The sequence below is a fragment of the Chelon labrosus genome (genome assembly GCF_963514085.1).
Source record: "Chelon labrosus genome assembly, chromosome: 9".
Lineage (NCBI taxonomy): Eukaryota > Metazoa > Chordata > Actinopteri > Mugiliformes > Mugilidae > Chelon > Chelon labrosus.
Window position 1 is genome coordinate 17,863,045 of NC_140359.1, and position 27,384 is coordinate 17,890,428.

A 27,384-nucleotide genomic window follows, 5' to 3' on the forward strand; every position below is an offset into this window, starting at 1 on the left:
TCTCAGCTCCACTGGCGTAGGAAACAGAGGGTAGAACAAACTGATCAGTGTCACCATATCCTCAGGTATCCACAATAACAGAGATAATTAAAATGTTACGCTAAAGCACAGGTTCGTGTGTGTGTTTGTGTTACACAGGGTTTCCCTGCTGGCAAATTACTGCAGCGACCACCTTCATACTGTCAAACTCAGTTATTGCCACATCACATTAGAGAAGATACTGAAGCTCTGCCGACGCTGTAAGAGGTAAACACACACACTGAAATGAAATCTTTCCAGAAAACACAGTCAGGATGTGTCAGCGTTATTTTCAGAGAGCAGTGCCAACAGCCTCTGAAAACACAATAAGACTTATCAGTCTATGAAGATTCACTTTAAGGTGAAGCATCTGCCTTACAATTCTCCTTCAAAGTGAATCATTACTAGTTCTCAACACTGTTTTCCAAAGCTCTCCATTGTTCCACCCTTAATTTAGACACTAAAGGGAGAGCGTGTAAAAATGTCTCAATGACTCTTAGCCCTATTGTGTGATGCTACTTTTAAAAACTGCTCTGTAAAGAAGCTGTTCAGAAAACTGAATCGTTCTCTTACCTGTAAGTGGCAGACCACTCGTGGTTCATTTGAATCGTTGTGCTCCAAATCTATTAGAGTATGCCTTGATTGGTTGTGTAACTCATTCAAACGCCCCACACTGGTTTATTATAGCCTGACGCCCTGACAACCATGCTCCTGCCAATACCACAGCTCCATCCACCTTTGTGACTCTTTCCTTAGGTCCTGATGGCTCCATGTTTGGTGCTCACTGATGATAATGTCAATATAAAAACATATATTTTTATGTATGTGTTTATATGTTAGTTTAACTTTTGATGAAGATGTAACAGCTACAGTATGCAGCTCTACTGATACACCGATCAGGCATAACATTATGACCACCTTCCTATTATTGTCCAGGTCTCCCTTGTGCCACCCAAACAGTTCTGACTCATCAGAGAATGGACATGGGTCTTCTGAAGGTGTCCTGTGGTGTCTGGCAACACAGTGTTGTTAGTGGGGGCATTTGGGTCCTATGGGTTGAGGGGAGGTGCCTCTGTGGATCAGGCTTGTTCAAGTGCATCCTACAGATACTTGATCAGTTTGGGATCTAGTGAATTTGGAGGCCAGGTCAACACCTTGTGCTGTTTTTCATATTTTTTGAGTTGTTCGTAAATTGTTTTTGTGTGTGTGTCTGTGTCAGGCTGCATCCTGCTGGGGATGGCTGCTGCCATCAAGGAGTGTCATTGCTATAGGGTGGGGGTGCCTGGTCTGGTCTAGGTGGGTGGTACATGTCTAAGTAACATCCACACGAATACCAGGTCCAAACGTTTCCCAGCAGAACATTGTATTATCACAAGATGGTCGATGTTATTTACTTCACCTGTCAGTGGTTATAATGTTGTGGCTGATCAGTGTATTCTCTCTTATATTTACAGTGCAACCATTTTATTGAAGTTCATGTAAGTGTGAAAGATTTAAAGGAAATAACATTCAAAACATGCTGAGGAGCTTAAAAGGCCTGAAACGCTAAGTGAAGCTTTCATAAGACGTGGCTTTTATAAAACACGGAGCAAACAGGCCCCAAATTCTTCTTATGATGAGAACGGTGAAAAATCAATTATACTGACCATGGAAGTAAAGTGTGTCAACACTGCAACGATGAATACCGACTGTGTGATGCCGCTGTTTAGAAAATAGAAATCAGCTGCTTGTGGTGTGAATACGGGTGTGATATGTCAGAATGACAGGAAGCCCCCCTACTACCACCACCAAATATCTAGCTCTCTCTAATGATAGCTCATTAACACACTGTTATGTACTGGCATGCTGTTTCCATGCTTCTCTCTTTATAGGCTGAAGGTGCTGCATCTCTACGGCTGTGCCCGTCTCCCCACTGAAAGACAGATCAGACAAGTTCACAGTTCTGTTCAAGTTTATCCTCTGCCCTGACTCCCACACCTGTACCACCTGTGGACAACTGTACAGATATACACATGAAAGAGGAAAATAAGGGACAATCTCTTCTTTTCAATTGCTTCTGTGATGTTAATACAATATGCTGAATTTATTGAGGTATCTGGCAGACCAATAAAAAGCATTTAAAGTCACCTGTAGGCTCTTGTGAGTGTGTTTGGGGTTCAGATTTCCGATGCGCTCTAACCTCACATCCTGAGGCTCTGTTACCTTCAGGGAACCCGGTATTGTATCTCAGTATGCCCCAGTTGATACTCATTTGGTTCTTGTTTATTTTTGTAAGAAGAAGACAACCTTTCTTGCCATCTCATCATATTTTACTGGAGGGCTTTGTATAATTTGCCACACCTTCTCTGAGGGAACTACCCTGGGAGGAGTGTGGATATAAAAGAACAGTATCAGAATGACTGTGTCAATCCTGGAGCTGCAGTCTGCCTCCTCTCAAAAATGGGACTTTCTTCAGACACTGAGCAAAAGGTTTTACTCTCTCCCTAGGTAAACTTCAAGAGGCTCTGGCAGTTTTTGTTTCACTTTTGTCTGCCACCTATCATCTGCACCCGACTGTACCAGTCCTACCTCAAACTGTTGTCTACTTCATTATTTAAAACCTCTTCCTGTACCGTTTGGTCTAAAACTAAATACTATGGCATCAGCAAAGAGAAACAGCGAGGAGCAACAAAACCGCCTGAGTTCGCTCTTTCACGCCTATGATGTGGATAAGTCAGGGCGGATTGAAAAAAATGAGTTCTCTGCCATTTGTCGGGAGCTCCAAGTCCCGTCCCGAGAAGAAGAGCGGATTTTCAACCGCCTGGATGTCAACAGAGACGGCACAGTGACGCTGGAGGAGTTCATCAGCGGCTTCAGAGAGCAACAGGAGGGCAAAGGCAACTCAGAAGGAGACAAGAAGTCTTCGAGCATTTCAAGGTGAGAGGATGGGAAAGTCATACTTCAGACATAACTGACTGGAGTGTAATCAGTTCAGTCAGTGGCAATTAAAGAGGTTGCACTCGGCATGGTGCAACACACACAGTGAGGATATTGTGTGTATTGTGCCCTGCAGGCTTGGGTCTTCTTTTGTGGCGGGTTAGAAATTACGAAGGTATGAACATGTAAGCTAACTTTCTTCAAAATTACCCTGTAATAAAAAGGCCACTAAGTCCTGGTCTTGTTGCTACTAGGATATGTTTGGAGGTCACAGGAATTGACCTCACGGAAAGCCGAATTTAGATCACTGTACGTTCAAGAAATTGTCCAAGCAAGGTTTTGTTTTTTAAAAATTTGTAACACTTTCCTTTGATCAATAAGTGTTTTTCATAACTCAAAAATTTTAAATACAGCTGTCAGGTTTTAGATGTTCATGGAGACTTTCGTCGGGGACTTGTTGTTTATGGTATCATATTGTGAATACATGCATTTGGCAGTACACATGGATGAGGAGGGACCATGTCTCTCTTTTGATTGACTAGTTGTTTAAGGTAATATGTACATTAAGTTTCATTTCATGCCATAATAAATCCTTCTAACAGAGTAAGCGCTCAAATAAAACCAAAACTGCACTCAGGTATGAGGTTGCTTGGAGGAAATAAAACTGATCATATCTGGTTTTAAAATTTAAAGTTTATTCAACTGCAGGCTATTAACCTGTCCCCACAATAGAGGCGCTTTCACCTGGCCTGAAGCCTAGACCAGAATTGTGAATAGAGAGGAGTGAACACACACACACACACTCTCTCACACACACACTCAGGCAGGTATACTACCGACGGCAGACGCGTTACTCTACCTGAGTCGCACACAACAGCATTTCAGGGGACTGGCTGCAACAAAGGAGAACATTATTTGGTGAAGATAATGCGGGAGGAGAAGTGATGTTTCATTTATTTTTAGTTTAAATAGATTAACTCGATACGAACTTTTGTGGACGCGCAACAGCTGTCGGAATGTTTGGATAAGAGCGAGCCTGGGAGTTTGGACTTGTTGAGCTTCTTATCAGTCTGCTGGTGTCCGGAGAATAAAACACTAGCAGTTCTGTAGGTTTTCTGTTTCCTCGGTGGAAAACCCGATTTACCGAAACGCCTTCTTTTTTTCTTAGCCAGCCACATCCCCCCAAGGGCATGAGCGCACAGGAGCAGGACCGACTGCGCTCCCTCTTCCGCGCCTACGACGTGGACAACTCCGGGCGGATCGAGAGAAACGAGTTTCTCACCATCTGCACGGAGCTGCAGGTGTCTGCGGCCGAAGCCGACCGGATATTTAACCGGCTGGACGTGGACAACGACGGGACCGTCACCCTCCAGGAGTTCATCAGCGGATTTCACGACCGCTACGGAAAGGACGTAGATATGGAGGAAGGAGACGTGTCCGCCGCTTGGGAGCGCTTCGAGAGCAGACTAGGCGAGCAGGCCAAGTTCATACCCAGGTAAGAGCGCGCACTTGCTCACCGGGGCAGTCAGGGATGCGTTTAAAATATGGAAATGTCCAGGCGATAAGAATGAGTTCAACAATGAGCGCTGTGTGCGTAAAGAGGATAGTGAGACTGTTTTTGTCGTCACAGGGAAATTAACAAATTACAAGTTAAATTAAAGTGAAATACATAAAAAAATAAAAAAAAAATAAAACATGGTAAAGATCAACTAGAATATATTTTAAATTCGTGCAAACAATGGTAATAATGATAAAACCCATGATGTGACTTTGTGTGAATGGACGTGCTGTTTGTGTGACTGCAAGTTCTTATAAACATTTATTTCATCATTATCCAAGGACAGATAAATAAGTTTTCATAATCATGAGAAATGTACAACTGAAGTTTTACATGTCTTCTGTCAAACAAGCAGATGTGTGGGGAGCTTTAAGTAAAAAAAAAAAAAGACAAAAGGCAAAACTTCTTAAATGCAGTTGATTATTTTGTTGCTTGGAAATGAATGGTCAGCAGTTGATAGATCAGAATAAAAACTATTTATTTTTTGTTTTGTTCCGTTTTTGCCGTAAAAAATACAAGTGATTCTTGTGTTTTCGTAGAATTGTGCATTAATGTAGCCCGTTTTAAACTGTAAATAAGTCAAAATCCTTTCGTAAATGAATCTTCCCAGCACTAGTAAAAGAAGACGAGACACGATTTTCAAGCTGTATCCTTTCAAACAACAGCAAAGACATCTCTGTCATAACTGGAGCAGGGTAGAGTCAAGAGAAACTAGGCTGCGCCCTTTACAACATCTAAGGTCACTGAACGGTGTAAAGGCATTCATAACATTTACAGCAGCACACTGACATGGCGTTGCTGCACCATATTTTTTTTTAAAGCATTTAAACCATCAGAATAATAAGAATATCTTTAGCAGATATTTGGTAAAATTCAAAAAGACGCTGAAAAGAAAAAGAAAAAGACCAAAAAGCAAAAACTTTAGTAACAAACCTGAATGGTTTCAACCGCACACGAGCTACATACACATGTAAGACAGTATGTCAGCACTGACCAGTATGTCAGCAGATTCACCAGAGAGATTTACTGAAGCAGATCTGAACTAAATTAAAACAAATATAACTATGTCAGCATAATTATGCAGCACTGTAGGGTCAGTGTCATGCAGCTTTTCATAGGACCTATTTACTGACACTGCTTCGTGGGTCCATGCGTCATTGTGTGATCCCTGTCAGGACAGGCAAGCCAAGTAATTGTTTTGGGCCCTCGTGAAAAAGATGTCAAAGGGCCCCAGTGAACCTAGGATCGCCACCGGAGACGTCTGTCTGTTCTTAAAAATGAAAAATGTTTGCTGTTGGACAAAGAAGAGCCGGCAAAATGAAAAACAATGAGAAACAATTCTAATAGGAATATATTATCAAACTGAGATGCCGTTTTGAAACCATACAGCAACTCTCATTTTGTTATGTAGGCCTGTTAATAACATAAAAAGTAGTATTATTACATAAAGCAGGCCTGAAGTTGTATTTAACATACATTAACGGTTTTCTCCATCAAGTATCTAGTGCATTTTCAATATGTAACAGTGAGCTGGGCTTTCCTTGGAGTGTCATCACGTTGTGTTTTATCTAATAAGCATCAAGGTTTGCCTCACAGGAGGCGCTCTGAATCTTTCTTAAAAGTCAAAACACACAAATAGAATACATATAATTCAGGTTTGCAGCTCAGCATCTGTTACATGAGCCTTAACTAGATGAAGATTGAGCCGTTTGTCTGACCTATTAGGTAATTCACATTAAAAGTCACATGTTTATTTTGTAACCTAGTCATTCATTAGTCCTGTTTTTAATATTTTATTCCACTCAAATTAATTTTCTTAGAACTGACCTGACTTTTGATAATCCTCCTTTAACCCTCATCTGATCTTTTCTAATTGAACCATATACAGATCTATTTTTGCATAGTTCTTATCCAGCACCTTGGAACAACAATTAACATTTCAGAAGTTTGACTTCTTTTGTAGGAAAACGTGTTTCTGGTTATTGTTCCTGGTTTTGGTATCAGCACCAAAACTCAGGTATAGAATTAATAGCAGTATCAAAAACCTTTTTATTGGTTTGTATTCATATATTTTTGAACTATTTATACATTTTATACACTGACATGTGCGTTTTCAGTTCAACACCATGTATGATATGAGTGTGTGTGTATGTGTGTTTTTGTGTGAGAGTGCCCCCAGGCCTGGCATGGGACTCGTCCTCGCGCTGCTCTGCTGTAGCATCAGGACATCGATTACCACAGCGGTGCCGTCCGTTAAATGCAGTCTCTTATCTTAAAAGCCGCTACAGTCACTGTTACATAAGTCAGCTGACAGATGACAACATGGAAAATACAGAACGCAGCTAATCTCAGTGTCTGTTTTTCAGGAGATGAAAGAATATTTTGCTCGACTACAAGTAAAATGATTTTCCTTTTTGTAAATTTATCATGATTGGGCCTGATGTAATCAGTTTGGTTTTACAATGTTCAGCCTCTCAGCTGACTTCACCCAACTCAAAATGATGCATCCTCTGCACAACATGGCCGATAAGATGTCCTCCTTTTAGTTTTGCTTTTTAATCATCTGCAAATAATCATTGGTGCACAGTATATTTATTCTTCTACCGGACGGATGAAGATGTTTGGTTAAGATTCACAAATAACAGTTTCAGATGTTTTTAACTCACAGCAACTGTTTGAGTTGACTGTGATAATCTTGTGTCATTGTTTTCAAAAAACAGATGTGTTATATATCCATCTCTATTTTTCTGCAATGTGAGGTTGGACTCTCATTGCTTTTCCTTCATCTTCTGTGCTAAAATGGCAGCTGTGGGTCAGGGGTGCACCTTCAGGACAGCCATACCAGAAAACAATTTGGAGCTCCATCAAAAATGAAAATGGGGGCCTCCAGATATGTAACTTTTGACATATTTTTACCACAAATCTTCTTAAAACTATCAAGGCACTACAGTGCATCAAAAATACTCCAGAGCCATAGGGACTGAATTAGTGCCACCAGGGCATTTAACTTCTAATACGGTGACAGTGCATAGCCAACGAAGCTGTTAAATACGACTGAAACCCAAACATTTAGAGAAATGCTGCGATGGTTTGACAAAGACGCTTGCATCATTCGTTCACTTTCAGGGTTGCTGGAGGGCTGGTGGAGCCTATCCCAGCTGTCATAGGGCGAGAAGCAGGGTACACCCTGGACAGGACGCCAGTCTATCACAGGGCTAACACACAGAGACAGACAAGCATTCATACTCACACCTACGGCTAATTTAGAATCACCAGTTAACCTAATGGGCAAACTCCACACAGGAAGGCCCCGGTCGTCCTATGCATTCGAATCCATAGCATTCTTGCTGTGTGGCATCAGTGCTAACCACCACACCACGTGATTCATTAATTGCAATTATTTGTCTGACAATTAATGAAAATTTAACTGTTAAACACTTGTACATTGGGAGAATAGGAAAGCCTAGTAGTACATAGAAACCTTTAATAACCACTAACTTTGTTTGTATGTGTCAGGTATTTTTGGGTTTTCAGCAGCTCTGGATCAGATGAACTCCTTCCTAGCAACTGCTACTGTTTCTCTCTGTTTATATCTCACCTGATGTGATGCCGGATTGTTTGGACGCGTTTGTGTGGGTTTCTGTCATGATGAGTTTATATGTGACGCTGTTAGTCACTCTGAGCTATTGACAGCCATTCAGCAGTGTCTATATGCACAGGATTACAGCCTGTCCGCCCCGTCAGACGGCAAACACACACACACCGCAGACTCACATGACCCATTTTTACTATGGTGCTCTGATGCAAGACACTTTATCATAATGACTCGTCCAGTGGATAAGCTGTGTGTTTAAACAGCTGATATTGAGGTTAAATTGACACATCCTTATGGGATAAGTCTTTTCTTATTACTGTACTGGTGAAACAAACTCTGTGGTACGTCACTGCAAACGATAAGTCAGTCATTAGTCAAAGCCAGCAGTCAGTTTGACTAAATAATCAACTCATTACTAGACTTTACTCTAAGGCAAATGCATGCATACTATAACAACACCACCGTGGAAGTACAGGTTTTCTTTGTGGGCCTCGCAAAAATCCCAAAGTGTCATGTTAATTGGAACTAAATGTATAGCTAAATTTCGTACTAAAACTAGTGGTCTTTTCTTTTTCTCTGGGCAATCAGGAGTAGCACAATATGTCAACCTGTCAGACCACTCTTGACTCAAAGCATGCTCTTATTTTGTCTGTCGTATCGGTGTAATTCAAGCTGCACGGCAATCAGCAAAAATCGTATTCAGCCAAAACCGAAACTAGAAGTGTTCCCAGGAACACACAGAGGTTTAAGTATTCAAAATGTAATCCAGAAACGTCCACGTGTTGTCCCCCCGCCACCTCTCATTAATGGTAAAACTGATGATGTAGGTTTTGACCCTAGCTTGACCCCAGTTAATGTCAGATGTTGGTTAAACATAATTAAACGCATTCATCAGACAACAAAACTCCAAAAACTGATCATTTTGATTTTCTTCCAGGCATGAACAAGCAGCGATACTGTACCAGAACATCAGTCTGACTGAGCCCAGACTCATTCCTCACTTTGAGAAAGTCATCATCAACTTCACCAAAGAGATCAAACAGCAGAACTCGGAGATGGAGAACCTGGCACTCGCCATCAAACGGTGAGCAACACGCACACACACACACACACACACACACACACACACAGCCAATGCTTTCCTGAGCGACAATGAAAAATATGGTAGACAGCACTGTGAATATTTTATGATCCTAGTCAAACACGGACATGATTTCCGGGGAATTATTCTCGCTAACTGTAGCGTCATTTGATGAGTCATTCAGAGGGAAGTTTGTCTTCGTGATAATGGGTCTGCAGCAGCGTGACGATGTGTTAAAATGTTCTAACACCCTTGTGAATACAATGGAGGAATCACACTGCAAAACTTCACGATACGATAAGTCTTGTGTAAAGACACGCGATGTGTTCATCCGCCTGTTGATAATGTGGTAAATAAATATAAATGTCCCTTATTAATTGCAAATCTGATGTCCTCCTGTCGTTATATCCTTTTGTATAAATTACATATATTTACTGAGCAAAACTTGTAGATCTGGTGAATTAAATGTCTCTAATTTGGCTCTGGCTTCCGGTTCCCATGCACAGAATAATCCAGTGAACAGTAGATACTGTAGTTGCTGCAGTTTTCTTTGTAGAGCAGTGAGATGAGCCCGTTCTGTTTTACAGAGCCCAGGACCAAGCATCAATGCAGCTCAGTGAGATGGAGGAGGAGATGGACCAACGTATTCATGCAGCGGAGAGAAAAACACGGGAACAGGTGAGACAGACTCAGAGCCCTTTTTTTTCAGGGGCTCAAAAGTGATTCTATAGTTGACTCAAAAGCTAGCTCAAATGTTGGATTTGCCGCTTTATCACTTCCTAATTTGTACGGTTTGGAGTTGTTTCCAAGTTTAATAGTTACCTTTGGGTATTGTTCCCATTAGCCCACAATATGCATTCAAATGAGCACTGAATGCAAGTCAACGGGCTTGCAAAAACAAAACAAATCCACCAGAGAGGTAGCAGAAGGGGTGGCCAGATCATCACACTTGTGCACGGTGACAGTTTGTTCTGGAGGGCCTCAGGTGATGATATGAACTGATAAGCTGACATGATTATTTGCTAGTACTGTGTTATATAACCTAAAACTAATTAAATGCATTTGCATTCACTGTATTATGGGTGTATCCACTTACCAATGTCTCGTTGCTGTTTTTCTTCTTGCCTTTTGTTTTGTTTTTGAAAACCAGAGAGGTGCTGCTTCATTGCCACAGTTCGTTTAACAAGTGGTGAGGTTTTGGAGCATTGTCAATGGTTGTCATTGAAAAATATGCCAAAAGGTAGCCACCAGGGCCCCCTTTCTCTTTTTTTTTTTTTTTTTGAATTTTTGAAAATCTCTTGGTTTGCCTGTCCCGATAGGATGCCCCTGGCTCTGCTATATTAAAGCAGGAGAAAACACGTTCCTTCACAACCAAGTAATAACAGTGAACATTTTATTTAAGATAAATGCTGTGTTAATATCTGCAGTTAAGGCCCTAAAATCATAGTTTTCGTTCAACACCTTGAATCCTCAACACCTTTTCTGAGAGTCTGTGAACCCCATGTTTGTTGTAGAACAGTAACATGATTAAAAGTATATATATGGACCAGACTGTATAAATATGACCTTGTGATCTAGTTTTCTAGTTAGGTTAGACTATAGGCTAGATGCTGTGGAGTTTGTGTAAGTGATAAGCAGGGTGCGTTTGCTCAGCTCTTCCCTCATGTCAAACAAACATATACCACAGTATATCAGATTACCGATCCGAACTCGGACACGCCTGCTGATCATTGGGATTTCACACACTCTGTGGACATAAAGTAGCGTAGAGTTAGAGGTGTTGGAGCATGATATATCCTCCGATTTAAAATGATCAGGGTGTACATGTTTGTGGACGATAAGGCCGGGCGGTGTGTGTGGATGAAGATGATAATCTATAAAGGCCTCGTGCTTGGTGATCCACACGATGATACGTGACACATGAACTCCTAAACCTGAGTTAAGAGCGAGGTCTCTTTGGTTGTGTGAATTCGGATCTCTGCGAATTCGTGCATGGCCACGATGACAACATTTTGGCGCAGTTGGAGAGGAGTGAGCGCAGAGGCTGGAATATTATATTTAGCTCTTTCATTGTGACTTTTATGGAAGCTGGAGATATTTACTTTAATTGAAATTGTGCGTTGTGTAGCGTTCCATAAACTTAAATGAAAACAGAAAAGAGAATTTTTCACCTCATGTCACCTTTGGTGCTGATGTTTCCTGTAAACTCGCTCAGGTAACTGTAACTCTGTCTTATCACTGCCTGTGTGTGTATAAACTTATGTAAGTGTTCTCCATCGACTCAGGTGACTCTGGAGCACCTGTTTGTTTTGTCACAGAACACCCTCACCTGTGCAGCGCATGCACACGCACTTCTGACCCCTTCAAAAGGGGATTTTATTTTTGGAAACTGCCTCTGTCTGTGGTTCAAAACCGGCATTGAAATAGCACAGGTCGTCACACGACTGTAGAGAGAACAAACACACCTACTCGCTTTGCAAAAAAATATTTTATATCACAGTAAAGTTATGGTAGTTTAACAGATGAATTATGTTTTTCCTGTTTCTTTTTCTGTAGGAAAAGAAGCGAACTGAAGCCGCGCTGAGCGACCTACGGAGAAATTACGAAGCTGAAGTGTGCGAGCTGCAGTGTAAGATCCAGAGGATGCAGATGGTAAATGTTTCATCTGTTTGTCTGAGCTCTGTTTTTATCAACGCTGCAGGTCAGACGCTGCTCAGTGGTGTATGTCTGTCTTAAAGGAAGCCAACATCGCATTAAGCACAACGAGGCGCATCTTTGTGAACACATGCCGCTCTATATCCGCTCTCTAATGATATTATTCACACTACATGCACAACACAAAATACAATCACACACTGTTGTACTAACCTAAGCGCACTCTTGTATTTGGCCTTTTTAAATACATAAAAACAATCTGGGGAGTACTGCTGAGCAGTGGAATAACAGCGAACGCTTTCACAAGAAGCTGAACCAGGACTAATTTATTCTTCTGACCCCATGAAGAAGCACAAACACCATGATCACATTTAACCTCACTGGAATCCACAGAGGGAAACTTCACCGTTTCACAGATGCGATCCTCAAGTTAATTGAATCCATAGGCAAACATTTCCAGTTATCAGATAAGCAACATTACAGAAATGAAATCTCTAGAAAAGGCAGACACCTTGCATACTTCAGTAACAGTAGACTGGTTATAAAGTGTAGCTTATTCACATATCCTTTAGCCTCCTAGCTAAACTAACATTAGCTATGGAGAAAGTGGCGACACAGACTGCACAACCGAGCTGGAAACCCTGCCCTGCTAGCTAATTTCACCGATTTTAACCATCAAAGAAAGAAAAAACAAAAATAATGTGATGTAAATGTTTCTTTAAATGTCTCTCCTACATAGTTAAGGCATTACATGTTTCACTCACCACTGTCTTGACTTCTTTTTTCCTGTTACTCTTTCTTTTTTTTCTTGTTTGAGTCATGCAAACGACATGTAAAGGTCATTGAATGTGCAGGTCTGACATCTTTTACGTCATAGAAGATTTTGCACATTGTCCACTGTTTGTCACCCCCTACTGGCTCTAAGCATTTCTCTCCCATGCCTGTCGACAAGTTGTGCCTCTGCACAGTTCCCATGAGTACTGCAGTGCCTAAAACTACTTGAAAAGAATGCAGTCTGTTTCAGGCCTACCTGAAAGTCAATTAATCCTAATCCTAAATGTGTGAACCCATCAGATAGAAGAGAAGTACAAAAACATCACGGTGAAAGACGAGAGCCCAACGTTGAAGAAGAGGATCAATGAGTTAACGCTGGTGAGGCTGAATGAATTTCAAACCTAATGCCGTTTCAGTAAGTTTAATGCTCCTACACACTCATGTTCTTCCACGGTGCGTCTTGAATCCTATCTCTGCAGGAGAACCAGAGGTTAAAACAGGAGCTGCTGAAGTCCCAGACCAAAGTGGCCTGTCTGCAGAGTGAGATGGACTCACTGAAGACCGAGCTGACCGATCAAAGCATCAACTCTGAGAGGTGAGCTGATTAGTAGTTTCGTGTACTTGAGTGTATGATGTGTTGGAGTTCAGTTTTGGATCTTCCTTTATTTTATGTGAAGCGTACTCTAAAGGCCAGGCCTTTTTTGGGTCAGGTGTCTCATATTAAGAGGTAGATTTTTAATCTCCTAAAGAGAAAATGAAAAGACATTGTTACATGAGACAACACACCGTCTTCTTTCCTCCACACACACACTGGTCGCTTTCACTGTGAACTCTGAAAGTCTAAACCTAGAATTAGTGATGACAAGAAGTTACCCAGCTGGTTTTTCCCCAACCTTTTCCCCTCCTTATTTGCTAATTAACTTGAGAATAGTAAATATTTGCACCTGTGATCCAGACCGTACATTTTAATACATAAATGTCTGTGTTTTGGAAGAGTCAAGTAATTCAATCTGGCCACGAGCTCTTTATCAAATGAGCTCACCCGTGAGAAAAGTTGTTGCAGGACAGAGCCGTACAGAGAGATGGAGGGAGCCTCTTCCCTCGGTTGGCTGACAGTGCGTTCCCTCCCGAGGTTTTTTTTTTTTTTCTAAATTTTGTTTTGTCACAGCCGAAACAGGATATCCTGGAGAGACACAATAACTTCTTCAGAAGCGTTACTTAGCAACAGAAGCAACAGAGCCACAGACAGGGTAACTCCCCACCTCGTTGACAGTGTTGTTCCTCCATCCTTTGAGGTGTCTGGTGCTCATTCATGAATCAGACGTGATGTCTTTCAGGGACCGATGGAGGCTACCTTTGTGCTGGATATGAAAAGAAAAATGAAATGTTACGTAAAAACATCAGCTGCAATTATTTTATCTATTTGACTTCAGTAATTTATTTTATTTATACAATCTCTGCAACGCACTGTCCTTAAGCTGTCGTCTCAGACAAAGAAAATAATCCTCAAAAAAAGCAGGGAATAATTAAACATCATTAGGAGCAGCCAGCACAACTGCAACCAACACACCAGACTGATAATATAGACGGTACAATTCTAAAATATAGCAGTAAATAGCATTATTATGGCATATATTTATATGTATATATAAATAGGTCTGACTATAATCTGACATCGTGTGGTGGAAGTAGTAGCCTACTCATATCTGTTACTTAGATAAAAGTCCTACATGCCTTAATTAAAATGTACTTACAGAGTATAAAAGTACACCAAAATGAGATCTTCTCTTAAAATAAAATGTATACTATGGGTTATTTTTATCGATCTATTAACAAACAAGCAGCGTTTAAATATTGCTACTGACTGAGGTAAAACTGAACATTGCTGTGGACGTCTAAATGTAGTGTTAAACAATTCAGTGTATTTTATATCCATCATTCATTTGCAAGGGATTTTTAAAGTCCTAATTTTCTTTTAGCTGTCAGATAAAGGTAGAGCAAAAGTTACAATATTTTCCTCTGAAATATAACAGAGTCAAAGTAGCATCTTAAAAATGTCCCTGAAGTTCAGTACTTGTGTCTCATTTAAGCCTTAGTTCCTTTTATCAATCAAAAGACGGCTTTTGTTGTTCTGTCAGCTCTTTTGTGCACAAGCAAAAAACAATAATTTGCATCCTCACTGTATGTGACGCTAGCAATAATTTTAATGTGACAAAATCAGATTAATAGATTTAGTTATGGTCCTTTTTATATCGAAGTCAGTAACTGTTTCTGACTGTGTTTTGCTGCAGAGACGAGGAGCTCATGACACACTTCTCTGATGAGCGAGACATCCTGGAGAGTCAGATTGAGATTCTGCAGTAAGTCAGACACACACACACACACACACACACACACACACGCATATAAATGAAAAGAAATACATTAAAAAAAAAGTAATAACATTTATTTTTCTGTGCGTGGACAGGACAGCCAACCGAAAGCTCCATGACAGTAACGATGGTCTGAGGGCCACTCTGGAGAAGATCACCAGGGTAAAGCTGCGTTAATAAAACTAGTTACCAAATTACAGATTAAATGAATCTGGTCATACTCTAAACGTGATATTGTGACGCTGCAACATGTTTGAAAAGACATTGGTCATTTTAACAAAGGATAACAATCAGTCTTTAAAGACATTTATATTATTATTTAAAGAATTTGCAGTCAGCAAAATAATCACAGTAGAACTACATTTGAATTATTGTGTGTTGCAGTCTGGTAACGATGGGACACCAGGACAAACTAAGGACAGAAACAGAAGTAAAAGCATCTGTCACACGTCACCATACGCACTAATGGACAGGTAAGACCTACAAACAATGCAGATGGTAAAGACAGGTCATCTAGTCTATTTCTATTCCTTGTAGGTTTGCACATTGGCAAATCTTGTATTATTACAATTCTTTTTGCTTATACTGTTATATTTTATTTATTTCTATTAGTTTTTAAATCGTTTTTTATGAGCAACTGAGCTACTGTGACCAAGCAGTTTCCCTTGTGGTCTAAGTCTATAGAATCCATCTATATGTGTGTCTACACTTATCATTTATATCTGCACAAATGCAAAAAGTCTTCCTCGAGAAGTTAGTTTACCAATTTATTATTAGGGTATATAATTTATATTTTTAGAAAGAAATAAAAGTGTGTAAAACTACTTTCAGTTCTGAAGCAGACCGTCTTCACCACGTTTCAACCATCTGCATCTCAACTGCAAAAAGGGATTTGTTCACAGTGACACACACCTCTGATCAAGATGTTTTTTTAACTTGAAACTGAAGATTAGTGGAAGTAAATGTTGAAAGTGCTTGTGAGATATTTATTTAAGGTGTTGCACAAACTAAAACGCTGTGAAGCTGAACGTCAAGCTCTAACGTTTAGGGACAAAACCTTTTTGTTTTCACATGATAAAGTAGAGTTTACAGAAGCACACTTCAGAAATAATGTGTTGTATCTGAAATTGTGGAGGAAGGGAATGAATATGAGTGTGTGATGATTTATTCTCTGGGCACAAGACTACACATACTACATACTAGCAACAGGACGATGAACAGGTTGTTTACGGACTATAATGAAACTTTAACAAAAACACTTGAAGCAAGTTGAATGATTTTGCTGTTTTTATTCGACAATGTGCTCCTCAGGTTCTGCCAGCGTATGGATGAGTACCCTCTGTACAGCCGCCGGCCCAGCTGTGACACCCTGGCCTTGGCCATGTGCGACCCTGGCCTGAGGCGCCGGCACAGCAGCGAGTACGAGGAGGACAGCCTGCCCGAGATCTACGTCGACAGCGGCCTATCGACGCTCAGGGGCTCGCACGGAGGCTACGACTCAGAGCACGAGGTCAAAGAAGAGGATGAGGAAGAGGAGGAGGAGGAGGAGGAGGAAGAGGAAGAGAGGGAGGAGAAGAAGAAAGAGGAGGAGGACAATAATGATAGCATGATGGGAGAGAGCTCTGACACTGAGGTGACGTGCTAACAAAGATCCTGATGTTTAGCAGGAAATGTAGAGCAAAAAAAAATTATAATTAGCACTAATCACAGCTAAGGCTGATGGGAAATTTTGAGGGGAAGTCAAGGGAATCAGTAACATGAACACTTATCCTCTAGGGACAATGAATGTCTCTACTAAAACTCATGGCAATCCATCTAATAGTTGGTGAGAGGTTTCAGGGTCATGTATACCGTGCAGATCTTTTCTTTTAATGTTAATCTGTCTGTTACCGTGCGTCTCCATCACAGCCTGCAGATACGCTGGACGGCGAATCAGCCTTCGGGTCAGACAGCAGCTCAGTTTTGGACTGGAAGCCGTCTGAACCGATTATCGCCAGCACGCCACCTGCCCCAACGGTGAAGAAAGCCCTCAGTGCCATCAGTGTTCAGGTAAGAGATAGAGGTTGTGAAAGAGGGGATGATATCTTTTCTGTTGTAGTTTTTGTTGCCTCAGAGCGAGAGATCTCAAAATGTCAGACAAATGTTGTGTTATTGTCTATAAATGTTGGTTAAACTACATATTCTTACAGATACAGGGGAGCGATTGGTGCTATATTTTCATTAAATACTGCAGATGACAGAGACTCTACTGGGGCCTTAAGGAAAAATGAAGGGATAGATTTTAATAATTGCGTTATTTCTACGTCCTCCGGATGACCTTTAGAAGCTCAGCAGAAACCATCACTGTATTCTTTTCTCATAAAAATAAATATTGTGTACACTGCAATCTGCAGCTGCTCCTAGGGCTTTTTTATGTATGAATCATCCCTGGATGAAGTCAATCGTGAAGGTCAACTGCGGGACAACTGTGACTTAGTGGTTTGAGAAGTGGGCCTGAGTGGCTTTTTCTCTTGGCATGAAGTGCCCTTAAGCAAGGCACCCATGCCGCCTGAGTTCCATGGGTGCTGCATACATCTGCTTGTGTGTGTGTATGAATGGATGAGTCAAATAGAGTGAACTGATTTCCTATGTTTTCACCTCATCTTACTAAAAAGACACCTGCAGTACCCTACATCCATGCATGATCTGGCTGGGTTACCATTACTCATACTTCCATATATAGCCTGATAAGAGTCAGTCCTGTCCTCCGTATGTTGCCTTTTTTCTTGGGTGCAGTTTCATGCAGGTCATCTATCGGTCACGGTCATACAGCTGTGTCCTCTTTTTCCTCTAACTACAGTTTGGTTACATGATTACAGACATAGTGTTGTAGATATGGTATTAATTCAGTAGTTTGGTTATATGATTAAACCTCATATATATGGTGTTAATTCAATCGACACATCAAATCATTATTTTTATCAGAGCCACATGTGTAGACGTCCTTTGTCTTCTATCCTCTGTCAAACTCTGTCTCTCTGCCACTCTGCAGAAAGAGGACAACGCTGACCTGGGCTACATGACATCAGAGAAGGCCTACAGGATCGTGTTAGCTGGAGATGCAGCTGTGGGGAAATCCAGCTTCCTGCTTCGTCTCTGCAAGAATGAGTTCAAACTTAACTCCGGCACTACTCTGGGTGAGACTAAACTCGCCTCTTTGTTGATATCAAGTTAGATAATCAAGACAGTTTCTTCTCTCCTTCTGTGAACACAATAGAAGTGCTGATAATAAATGCTTAGAAGTGTCAGCTGACTGATTAATTGTTCATTTCAATGCCATATCTGCTGATCCATTATCGCGTCTCCTTTGTGTTTTCCAGGAGTGGATTTCCAGATGAAGACACTGATTGTTGATGGAGAGCCTGTTTCACTACAACTGTGGGACACTGCAGGACAGGAGAGGTGTGTGTTTAAGGAATTTATTCACATTATTTTAATAAACCAGAGAGAAAAGTGGGATTAACCTCTTAATGGTTTACTCGTGAAGCTAAATTTGTGTAACAGTCTGGTGGATGTACTGTATTGATTTAATCACAACAAACAATACTAAGCTAGTGTTAAATTTGATCAGAGAAACTATGGTCTATATGTATGTTTCTGTCTCTCAGGTTTCGCAGCATTGCAAAGTCTTATTTCCGCCGGGCGGACGGTGTGTTGCTGCTGTACGACGTCACCTGTGAGAGGAGCTTCCTCAATGTCAGAGACTGGGTGGATATGATTGAGGTAACGCACTTCTCTCCTCTTCAAGATAATCTAGCAAGACAAAAAAAGGTCCAACATTTATTGCTATACTTCAGTGTGATTGTGATTTCCTGACATCGTTTATCTTTCAAACTAAGCGACTTGTTTCTCTTTCTACATGCAGCAGAGATGTAAGTGTTTGCATGTAAAGCTTGTACAGATGGTGTTGTGCTGTCTTGTGGGTTTTTATTTGTTATGTGTATTTTTTATTATTCAGCCACGTGTAATGCACTGTGTATACCCAAATAGTTTATTTTATTTCTGATTTTTATTTTTTTATCACTCTTCTGAATTACACAGACTATTAATTGTCTTTTCGTTTTGTTTGGTAGGATGTGTCCCGTGAAGATATTCCCATCATGCTCGTGGGTAATAAGTGTGATCTCAGAAAAGATGTAACTAGCTGTGTCCCTACCAGCTACGGGGAGAAACTGGCCATGGTAAGTACAGATAAAAAAATCTGACATGTCATTGACCATGTAACTGTGAAGCATCTCCTTGCTCTTATGCTTGTTTAATCCAAATATAAATCCAAGTTGAAACCCTTAAAATATTTATATAAATATAAAATATTTCCCCGTCTTTACCCAATAGACCTACAACACCCTGTTCTGTGAAGCTAGTGCTAAAGATGGTTCCAACATCCTGGAGGCCGTGCTACACCTGGCCAGGTGAGATCCAGATGTTTCAGTCAGCTGAATGTGCAAAAGACTGTGGGTTGTATTTGCCGTCAAAGTGTGCTCATGATATGTACTCACTGGCCACTTTATTAGGTATACTACTGAACATCGATGCATTCTAATGTAACAGTCCTGGAAGACGTCTTCCTGCCGTATCAAGTTAAAAATGTGCACACATGAAAGGTTTATTACCAGTATTAACAGTATAAACGTACATGCAATAATAATAAAGTATGGTTAAAGTGAAACCAAAAAGGCTGTTGTAAAGTAAATAAATCATACGGTCTCAGTTCTCTGCTGTGACGAAATTAGCAGCAACCAACCACATGATAAAACTTTCTTTTCCGCCTCACAGGCAGGTGACAAAGCAGGCTACCTTTGACGATAAAAACCGCTACCAGACGCTGCCCAGTTTAGACGCTCCCAGGAAGAAACCAAACTTCTCCTGCTGCACCTGATCAAACTCATCCGAGCTGGACCTCCAAGCAGGAACCTGGCAGACAGCGGCAGGAACAAATCAACATCGTGAATAACCGGGAGAATTTTAAACATGGTCTGATCGAGTAGACGAGAGACATGAGATTCTGTATCTGTAAATGTAAATCCGTGAAAGTTATGTTAACTTTTTATTATCCTTACCTTTGATATATTTGATTTGATATGTGCCGTGTTGTGAGGATAATGCAGGTGAGTCGTGAAAAGAGCTGTGGAGGTGAACGAGCAAACAAATGACAGAAACAGAAAGTAAGTTTAGCATATGAGAGAATAAGACAAATGGGAGGAGATTCTTATCTAGTTCTGCTGTAAACTGTGGCACTTACTGTATATAGTTACTTCTTAACATCCGATATCTTCAGATTATGTCAGAGTTATTTAAAATGGCAGAGCTTAAATTAATCAACGCTGAGCCTCGTCTTTGTTCATTGGTGCAATGTCACAACTTACCTTCTTTATTAGAATACCACAACAGTGTTACATTTCTTGTCCTCGCTTTGAGGATGACCTGGTGTTATAGAATTTATATTTTTGAAACTGAAAATATTGCAGATTATTTTATTTTCCACGGTTTCCATAAGTACCTTAAACTAAAGTTATTATCAAGAGTAGTTTAAAATTAGGTAAGCATGAAAGTGAGGAATCGGGACGCGGAGTCCTTTTTCTTTCTCTTAAATGCACGCTGCAAACCGATGCTGTAAAGTGTGTTTTGTTAATATTTATCTCATTAATAATAACGATGTGCCTGCTGAAGTCAGTACGCTTCAAATAAAAGGCTCAAACTGCATCTGAAATCCTCAGATACTCATCTCAGAGTCTAAGGGTTGCTCTGTTCAAATCAAATATGAATTTAACAAAGAAAGTTTACTTCATTATATACATAATGATAATTGTGTTGTACATAGACGTATAGGACCACTAATGTCTTTGAGGAGAGACTGAAAGTACGATCACTCATCTCCTCTCAGAACAGGTATCAAATCTTCTTTTATTGTAGATGTTTTCAGATGCTGCATTGTAGAAACTAGTTAGTTTGAAGCATACCATCTCACCTGACTCCCAGCATCTCTCTCCGTCCTTAATTTTGAGTTTGAAGGTGAAAAGTTTAGAACTTTTATGCATAAATGTCTGCGTTTAAAGTTTCTTTCTCAATAAAACTATTTAAAATGCCACAACGGATTTATTCACACAATTTGTTATGAACCAGGGTGGCACAGTGGTGTGGTGGTTAGCACTGGTACCTAACAGCAAGAAGGTTCTGGCAGACTGGGACCTTTCTGTGTGGAGTTTGCATGTGTCTGTGTGGGTTCTCTCCGGGTACTCCAGCTTCCTCCCACTGTCCAAAGACATGCTCATTAGGTTAATTGGTGATTCTAAATTGGCAGTGTGAGTGTGAATGGTTGTCTGTCTCTCTGTGTTAGCCCTGTGATAGAGTGGCGACAGGTCCAGGGTGTACTCCGCCTCTCGCCCAATGACAGCTGGTGTAGGCGCCAGCCCCCACCCGTGACCCTCCAGAAGACAAGCAGATATGGAAAATGAATGAATGTTATGAACCATGATGCATTAGCTCATGCAGAGTTATAGTTTAGAGCTTGTTAAGATAGAGGACATTTTACCTACTTCATGAAATGTAATGCACAGAGGTTACCAGATTATTGGCTGTAGACCAGTCATAGCCACACAACAACAACAACAAAAAACATATGATTTGACAAAATCCGCTGTATAGAGTTTAGGTTAGCTTAGGTTTGTCTTTGTCAACGTCTAAATTGTGTGCAAGTACCTCAAAACTGCCCTCAAATTTAGTCTTGCGCCACTATTACTGTACTGCTATTATTGTGAGACACATGGCCCTTGTGATATTAGATTTGGTCGTCTGTCTCTCCAGCTCATACTCCAGCAATCTGCGCCCCCATTAAGGGCACAAAGGAGAAGCCGAATCAATAAATCAGATAATTTCTCCTTAGTTGGTGCTCTAAAAGACCCTCCTGTTAGCCATACTCCCTGAGCGTCTGGAAGTGGCTGCGAGCATGGCTGTTTGAATAACTGCAACATATGTCGGGGATTTTGCGCCGTGTGCGCGTGCATTGTGTTTGTGTGCGTAGATCTGGCACGAGTCCCTGTCTCCACCTCCCATCTGTTTACATTGTCATGTGCTTGATGAGGCGAGACCACTCATTTGTCAAACAACATGTGGGGTAGCGGAGGTGGGGATGCGGTGTGGGGAAGCAGCTGAGAACTGCGTGTGTGTGAGAGTGTGTGTTCATCAGTAAGAGGGGGATAATTAGATAAGGGGACTGTGTAGCAGAAAGGTTAATGGCAGTAATGAATATATTAATGTAGAGGAGACGGAGCAGGTTGTCTTTGCTGTTCTGCATCTGCAGGTTCAGAATATGCACAACAACACATAAACCAATTCAGTCAATTATTCTTTGCAGATTTGTGTAAATGAGTTTATTCTCTAAGTGTCATGCAGGTTATAGGAGATGGTTCGCAGGGGAAGAAATTTAATTCTGTTTCTGTTTATATCCTCATGATGTAGATAAAATCAATATCGATTTATGCCTCACTTGCTGTACAAAAAATTAAAAAGACAAAGCTACTCTACTGAAAATAAATCTTCCCTTTCTGACATAAAGCTTCTATATGTATATACACAAATCAATTTAAAATCTTGACACATGACACATCCTTTAAACCTGATCAGCACAGAAACACACAGGCAGAAGCTGCTCCTGGGAGGCGTTGCTGATGGAGGGAGTGGTGTGTCACCATCTGGAAAGGTCAGGGGTCGGACAACGGGACCACTGGTCACTCTGACGACATCTGGGACGGCAGACTGTCTGTCCAAATCCACATCCATGTCAGACGCACACACACACACACACACACACACACACACACACAGTCTGATGCACGCAATGGATATCATGTAGTTTGTCATGTCTGGTTCTGACAATTTCAAAAGACACAGACTGTTCAGAAATGTCAAGCAGTCTGGCTCGTTTGTGTGTTTGTGCATCTGGGTGTGTGGTCTTGTTTTAATAAGTTGTCGGGGGGGGGGCAGTGTTTCATGGAGTACTAACATCGTGGGGCAGTTTTGTTGCCGTGGGGCCCTTTTGCAAGATGTGACTGCTGTGCTCGCTTGGTTGTGTTTTATATCTGTGTGTGCTGTACCTCTTCTGCAGGCAAGAGGGCAGCAGCAGCCTTCTATAGTACAACGCAGGCTTGTTGTGTTGTACAGTTATACTGAGCATTTAGCGCTGGTACGTCTCAGTTGTTAGTTACTAGAACCTGACACACTGAGGTTTAAATATACTGCTATCTAAGCACTTGATTAACTGAAAAGTAATCCCAGTTATTAAACTTTAATAGCTTGTGATGTTGTATATTTAGGAAGAAAGTGAGTTTTACCACTATATTGCGATATCACTCTAATAGAGCTGCAGGTTGAAATGAGAAAAATCAAATGTCACTTTTCTGTGTTTTATAATGAGCTCTCCAATATCAGATTTACTAAACACCATCTTCCAGCAAAACATAAAATCTGGTGTGTAAAACTGCAGTAAAAGTCCAAATGATTCAGTAGAAATTAATCCCATGAGACCTGCGCTCAATAAAACTTCAATGGGAGACATTTATGTGTATGGGATTCAGTCTAAAGAAGGAAGAGACGCAGCTCGCTGCTTATCTGAGTGACCACTCACTTAGCTCTGTGGAAGGACGAGCAGGGATTAGTAGCCGTTTTATAATGTGTGTTAATCTGACAGATTAGCTTGATCGGGTTAATCTGAGAATGTATATCTTGGTATTACACAAACAGGTGTTTCCTCATTTAAATTTAAATAAATGTTGAGATTCAAAGTCGAAATGTCACAGCACATTGGCGGAGGGCACTCGACAAACCGAATCCTCCTCAGACGCCAGACACCGGTATTCCTGCGCGAGGCGGTAATCCCGGCTGGAATCTGAAAATGACTTTTTAACTGCTGAAGATTTGATTCCAAAGTGCTGCGAGCAGATCGTGTCCATTTGGATTCATCAGTCAAACCCACTGGCGGTCCATTGACATCTGTATGCGGGTGGGTGTCTGCACACAAAGCAGGCACCCACTGACATAATGACCCACACAACAATATAGAGATCCCATCTAACAGCAATGACATATTGACCGGACTCGTCACACACGGGCGCCACCGATATCGACATGTTCCTCACACGGTAATGTAACCTCGATCTGGTTTAGGGCAGCTGCCATGTAGTTTCTTCTATTTCTCAGCTGTAGGTAAACATTAGTAGAGGTGAAGCTGCTGTTGAAAAAAAAAAAAAAAAAAATATATATATATATATATATATATATATATACAGAGAAAATTGGAGATTGTAGCTAATTTATTAGGAGCTTTTTCCACTTTTGTATTGATACACATTCAATATATTAGTCTGTATTTACAGCAGCATGCTGATGTTTGCAGGACGGACTCAATAACACACTGATTTAAATGTTTTAAATCACTTTGTCTTCCCAAAAAAGACATGTAAAGACTCTATCTGCTTTGTTTCTGTTCCTCTCTCATCATCATTGTGTGTAGGAGCTCAGCTCTGGCTACATTTGCATTTTACTTTGATTGCATCTTACAAATGAGAGTTTTGGCACAGTGAAATAGTAATGGTGCCAAGTTTGTCTGTGATCATTTGTTCATGCTTTAGGGTGAAACTCAAACACACAACACAATCACAATCTCTCTTTTGGATTATGCAGTGCCAGCAGTAAAACAAACAACAGAAACAGGGTTACTAATAATGAAGAGACGTGTGAATAAACTCTCTTGTAATCCAAGAATTTGCGGTGTGTGTGTGTGTGTGTGTGTGTGTAGTGTCTTACATGAAGACACCTGATGGTCTGGCGTTCTCCAGTTTGTCTTTAATCAATTACACAAAAACAAGAAGCATTAGCTTATGCACACATGCATGCACACGCACAGAGACAGACAGAAAGACACACACGCAAATAATAAAACACACAGACCTAGACACACACACACACAAAACACACTTATCAAGTGATTAACTGTCAAACTGCGCAGCCAGAGTTCAGCAAAGGTCAGAGTTGATTTACATAGACAGATGGAGAGCCCTATCAGTGTATGTGTGTGCATGGTTGTGTGTGTGTGTGTGCATGTGTCTCCCATCCCCCTTCACTTATTGAGTCCCAGCACACACACACACACAAACACACACTCCCCTGTGGCGCTGCTCCGTGCAACTAGTTCATGTTACCATGGAGATGATGAGCTTGCTGTACATCATCATGATGGGGTCATGGCACAGTTAAAGGTCAAAGGTTGTGAGTGGCATGGTGTGGGGTGTGTTTGAGTTGCTCAGTGTATCAGTATGACTGTCCTGAGGGGGAAATCTTGCAATGTGAGAACATTTTGTGGTCAGTCGACCTAAAAAAAAAAGCAGTTGGAAGCCATTTACATGCCAGAGGTTCAGTTAAAGATTGTATTTATGTGTTAAATTAAGTGGAATTGACTGGTAGAAAGCATCCATCCATCCAAGCCTCTATGAGATTTTATTTAATTGGACTCCAGCTTTGAGACGGTGTCCATATGTTACACGCTCCAAAACAAAACAATTAGCTGTTTGGTACATTTAAAGCTGCCTTATCTAATTTCACACAACCCCCCAACGTAGAATTAGCATTTCATAAATTTCTAGTGAGTATTTTTAACTGATAACTCAAAGGAAGGTTTCAGTTTCTACTGTTTGGCTCTTATTCTAGGTATTTTGACCACCTATAATTTATGATGCCAACTACTGAGATCAAAACAATCTCAACTGAGATGAAAAAATTAAATCCCTTTGTAGCTAGTAGCCAGCCTCTAGTTTATTTCCCATCATTTCACATAGAAACAAACAGCTCCATGGTGAATTTAATGGTACGAGCCAAATTCGTGGATGAAGAAACTTTGTTTTTACGTGATTTGACAATCACATGTATTTGTTGCTCCCATTGGTCTTTGCCTCAATGGCGCAGAGTTGTAATTAGATTAAATTTGGTACCCGTCCACTTCACATCACTAAAATTTTCTCCCAGAATTCCATTGACATTCAATGGTCTTTCGTCCCCATGTTGCTGTCCAACACGGTAAGATAAGCAATCAAATAGGTCGTAAACAAGCTAACGTAGCCAGTGAGTGTGCACATTCAGAATAATTTCCTGTTTTTGCTTTATTTTTCTTTTGCAAATAGATGTGGTTAGCATGCTGTCAGGTTTGTTTTATTTTTCTAAGATGTTTTTTCTAAGCTGTGTTTAGCAGATTTCAGAAGTTAACTGTAAGCCCTTTAATTCTGTTAGCATCTGTCGTTCATTCACAGTTTATGGTCACTACTGCCGACTTTCTGCATTTGTTCATTTGTCTTTGAGCCTCTGCAACTCACTACTGCTGCCAATGCTGGCATATTTTTGTGCTTTTGAGGATTATAAAGCATTCTGAGCTACACTTTGTCTACCTTTCTTATTATTTTTGTCGGCCTCATATCGTGAGCCTGTACTGTAACCTCTAATGTCAGTGCCGTACATGACTTGTCAGTGTTTCTCTTTTCCAGCATGAGCATCTTTTCTTTCCGAGAGAGAGAGAGAGAGAGGGAGAGGGAGTAGAAAGCAAGAGAGGGAAAGAGAGATAAATGCTGCTGTCGTGCTGTGCAGTGCGCTCCGTCACTTTGATAAATCTCACAGCGAGCTGACGACACCTGCTGACAGCACACTAAAACCTGATTGGCTGGAACAGCTCCAGGTCAGGGGGATGCTAATGGATATGATGTGGACAACAAATCGCACACAGCAATGCAGAGACACGCACGCAAGTCCACGCATGAAGAAATAGGTCACACGCACACATATGAAGAATATATCACACACACACACACATATATACAGTGTAAAGGCACACAGTCGCCTCTGTCTGACTTTGTGTATATCATTAGCAGGGCAATTACAGCTAATGATAGAGAGCCACCACTCTGACTCACCTGATAATTAATTAGCTCATTTGCTGTTATTTCACTATTTTCACTTAAACGCTTCCTGCCAGACAATTAGTCTGGAAATAATGAATCCGGGAAGCAACACCGTTCACTTAAACATGAGCATTTGCATATACTTGATACACATGTCAAGCACGTAATCTGAGCACTTCATGCCATAACACCCACACACAGACGCCACGCTCTCGTCTGATCTCTGTTTGATTTGTGTTTTATCATGTAGGTCAGGAAGGCGCTGGATGTTCCCCCACTCGAATCCCCCGTCTCTGCTGTCTTTTTGCGCTCCTTTTGAGCATCACAGCCCGGTCACCGAGCGTTGAGAGTGATTTGATTTCATTCTGATCGTAACTCGATTTGACAGAAATCGCTGCAGACGGAGAAAGAGCACGTATGAACAGAGAGAATACAGC

General features: G+C 40.9%; 1 protein-coding gene across 1 annotated transcript; it reads left to right on the top strand.

The window, feature by feature from the left end:
- Positions 1-2,627: 2,627 nt before the first annotated feature.
- On the top strand, positions 2,628-22,480 carry rasef (RAS and EF-hand domain containing). Its single transcript, XM_084551893.1, has 18 exons — positions 2,628-2,934; positions 4,103-4,429; positions 9,025-9,171; positions 9,756-9,846; positions 11,725-11,820; positions 12,898-12,975; positions 13,077-13,192; positions 14,889-14,957; positions 15,065-15,131; positions 15,354-15,442; positions 16,281-16,602; positions 16,878-17,018; positions 18,001-18,145; positions 18,329-18,410; positions 18,617-18,731; positions 19,082-19,189; positions 19,344-19,420; positions 19,785-22,480. The coding sequence occupies exons 1-18, from the start codon at positions 2,654-2,656 to the stop codon at positions 19,885-19,887; spliced, it is 2,454 nt and encodes an 817-aa protein (XP_084408019.1). The 5' UTR covers positions 2,628-2,653; the 3' UTR covers positions 19,888-22,480.
- Positions 22,481-27,384: the final 4,904 nt, after the last annotated feature.

Excerpts from the sequence above, each read along its gene's own strand:
- rasef (XM_084551893.1), top strand. The coding sequence starts at position 2,654 with ATGGCATCAGCAAAGAGAAACAGCGAGGAGCAACAAAACCGCCTGAGT. Across the intron at positions 11,821-12,897 it reads AGATCCAGAGGATGCAGATG|ATAGAAGAGAAGTACAAAAA; the intron begins GTAAATGTTTCA and ends TGAACCCATCAG. Across the intron at positions 19,421-19,784 it reads GCCGTGCTACACCTGGCCAG|GCAGGTGACAAAGCAGGCTA; the intron begins GTGAGATCCAGA and ends TCCGCCTCACAG.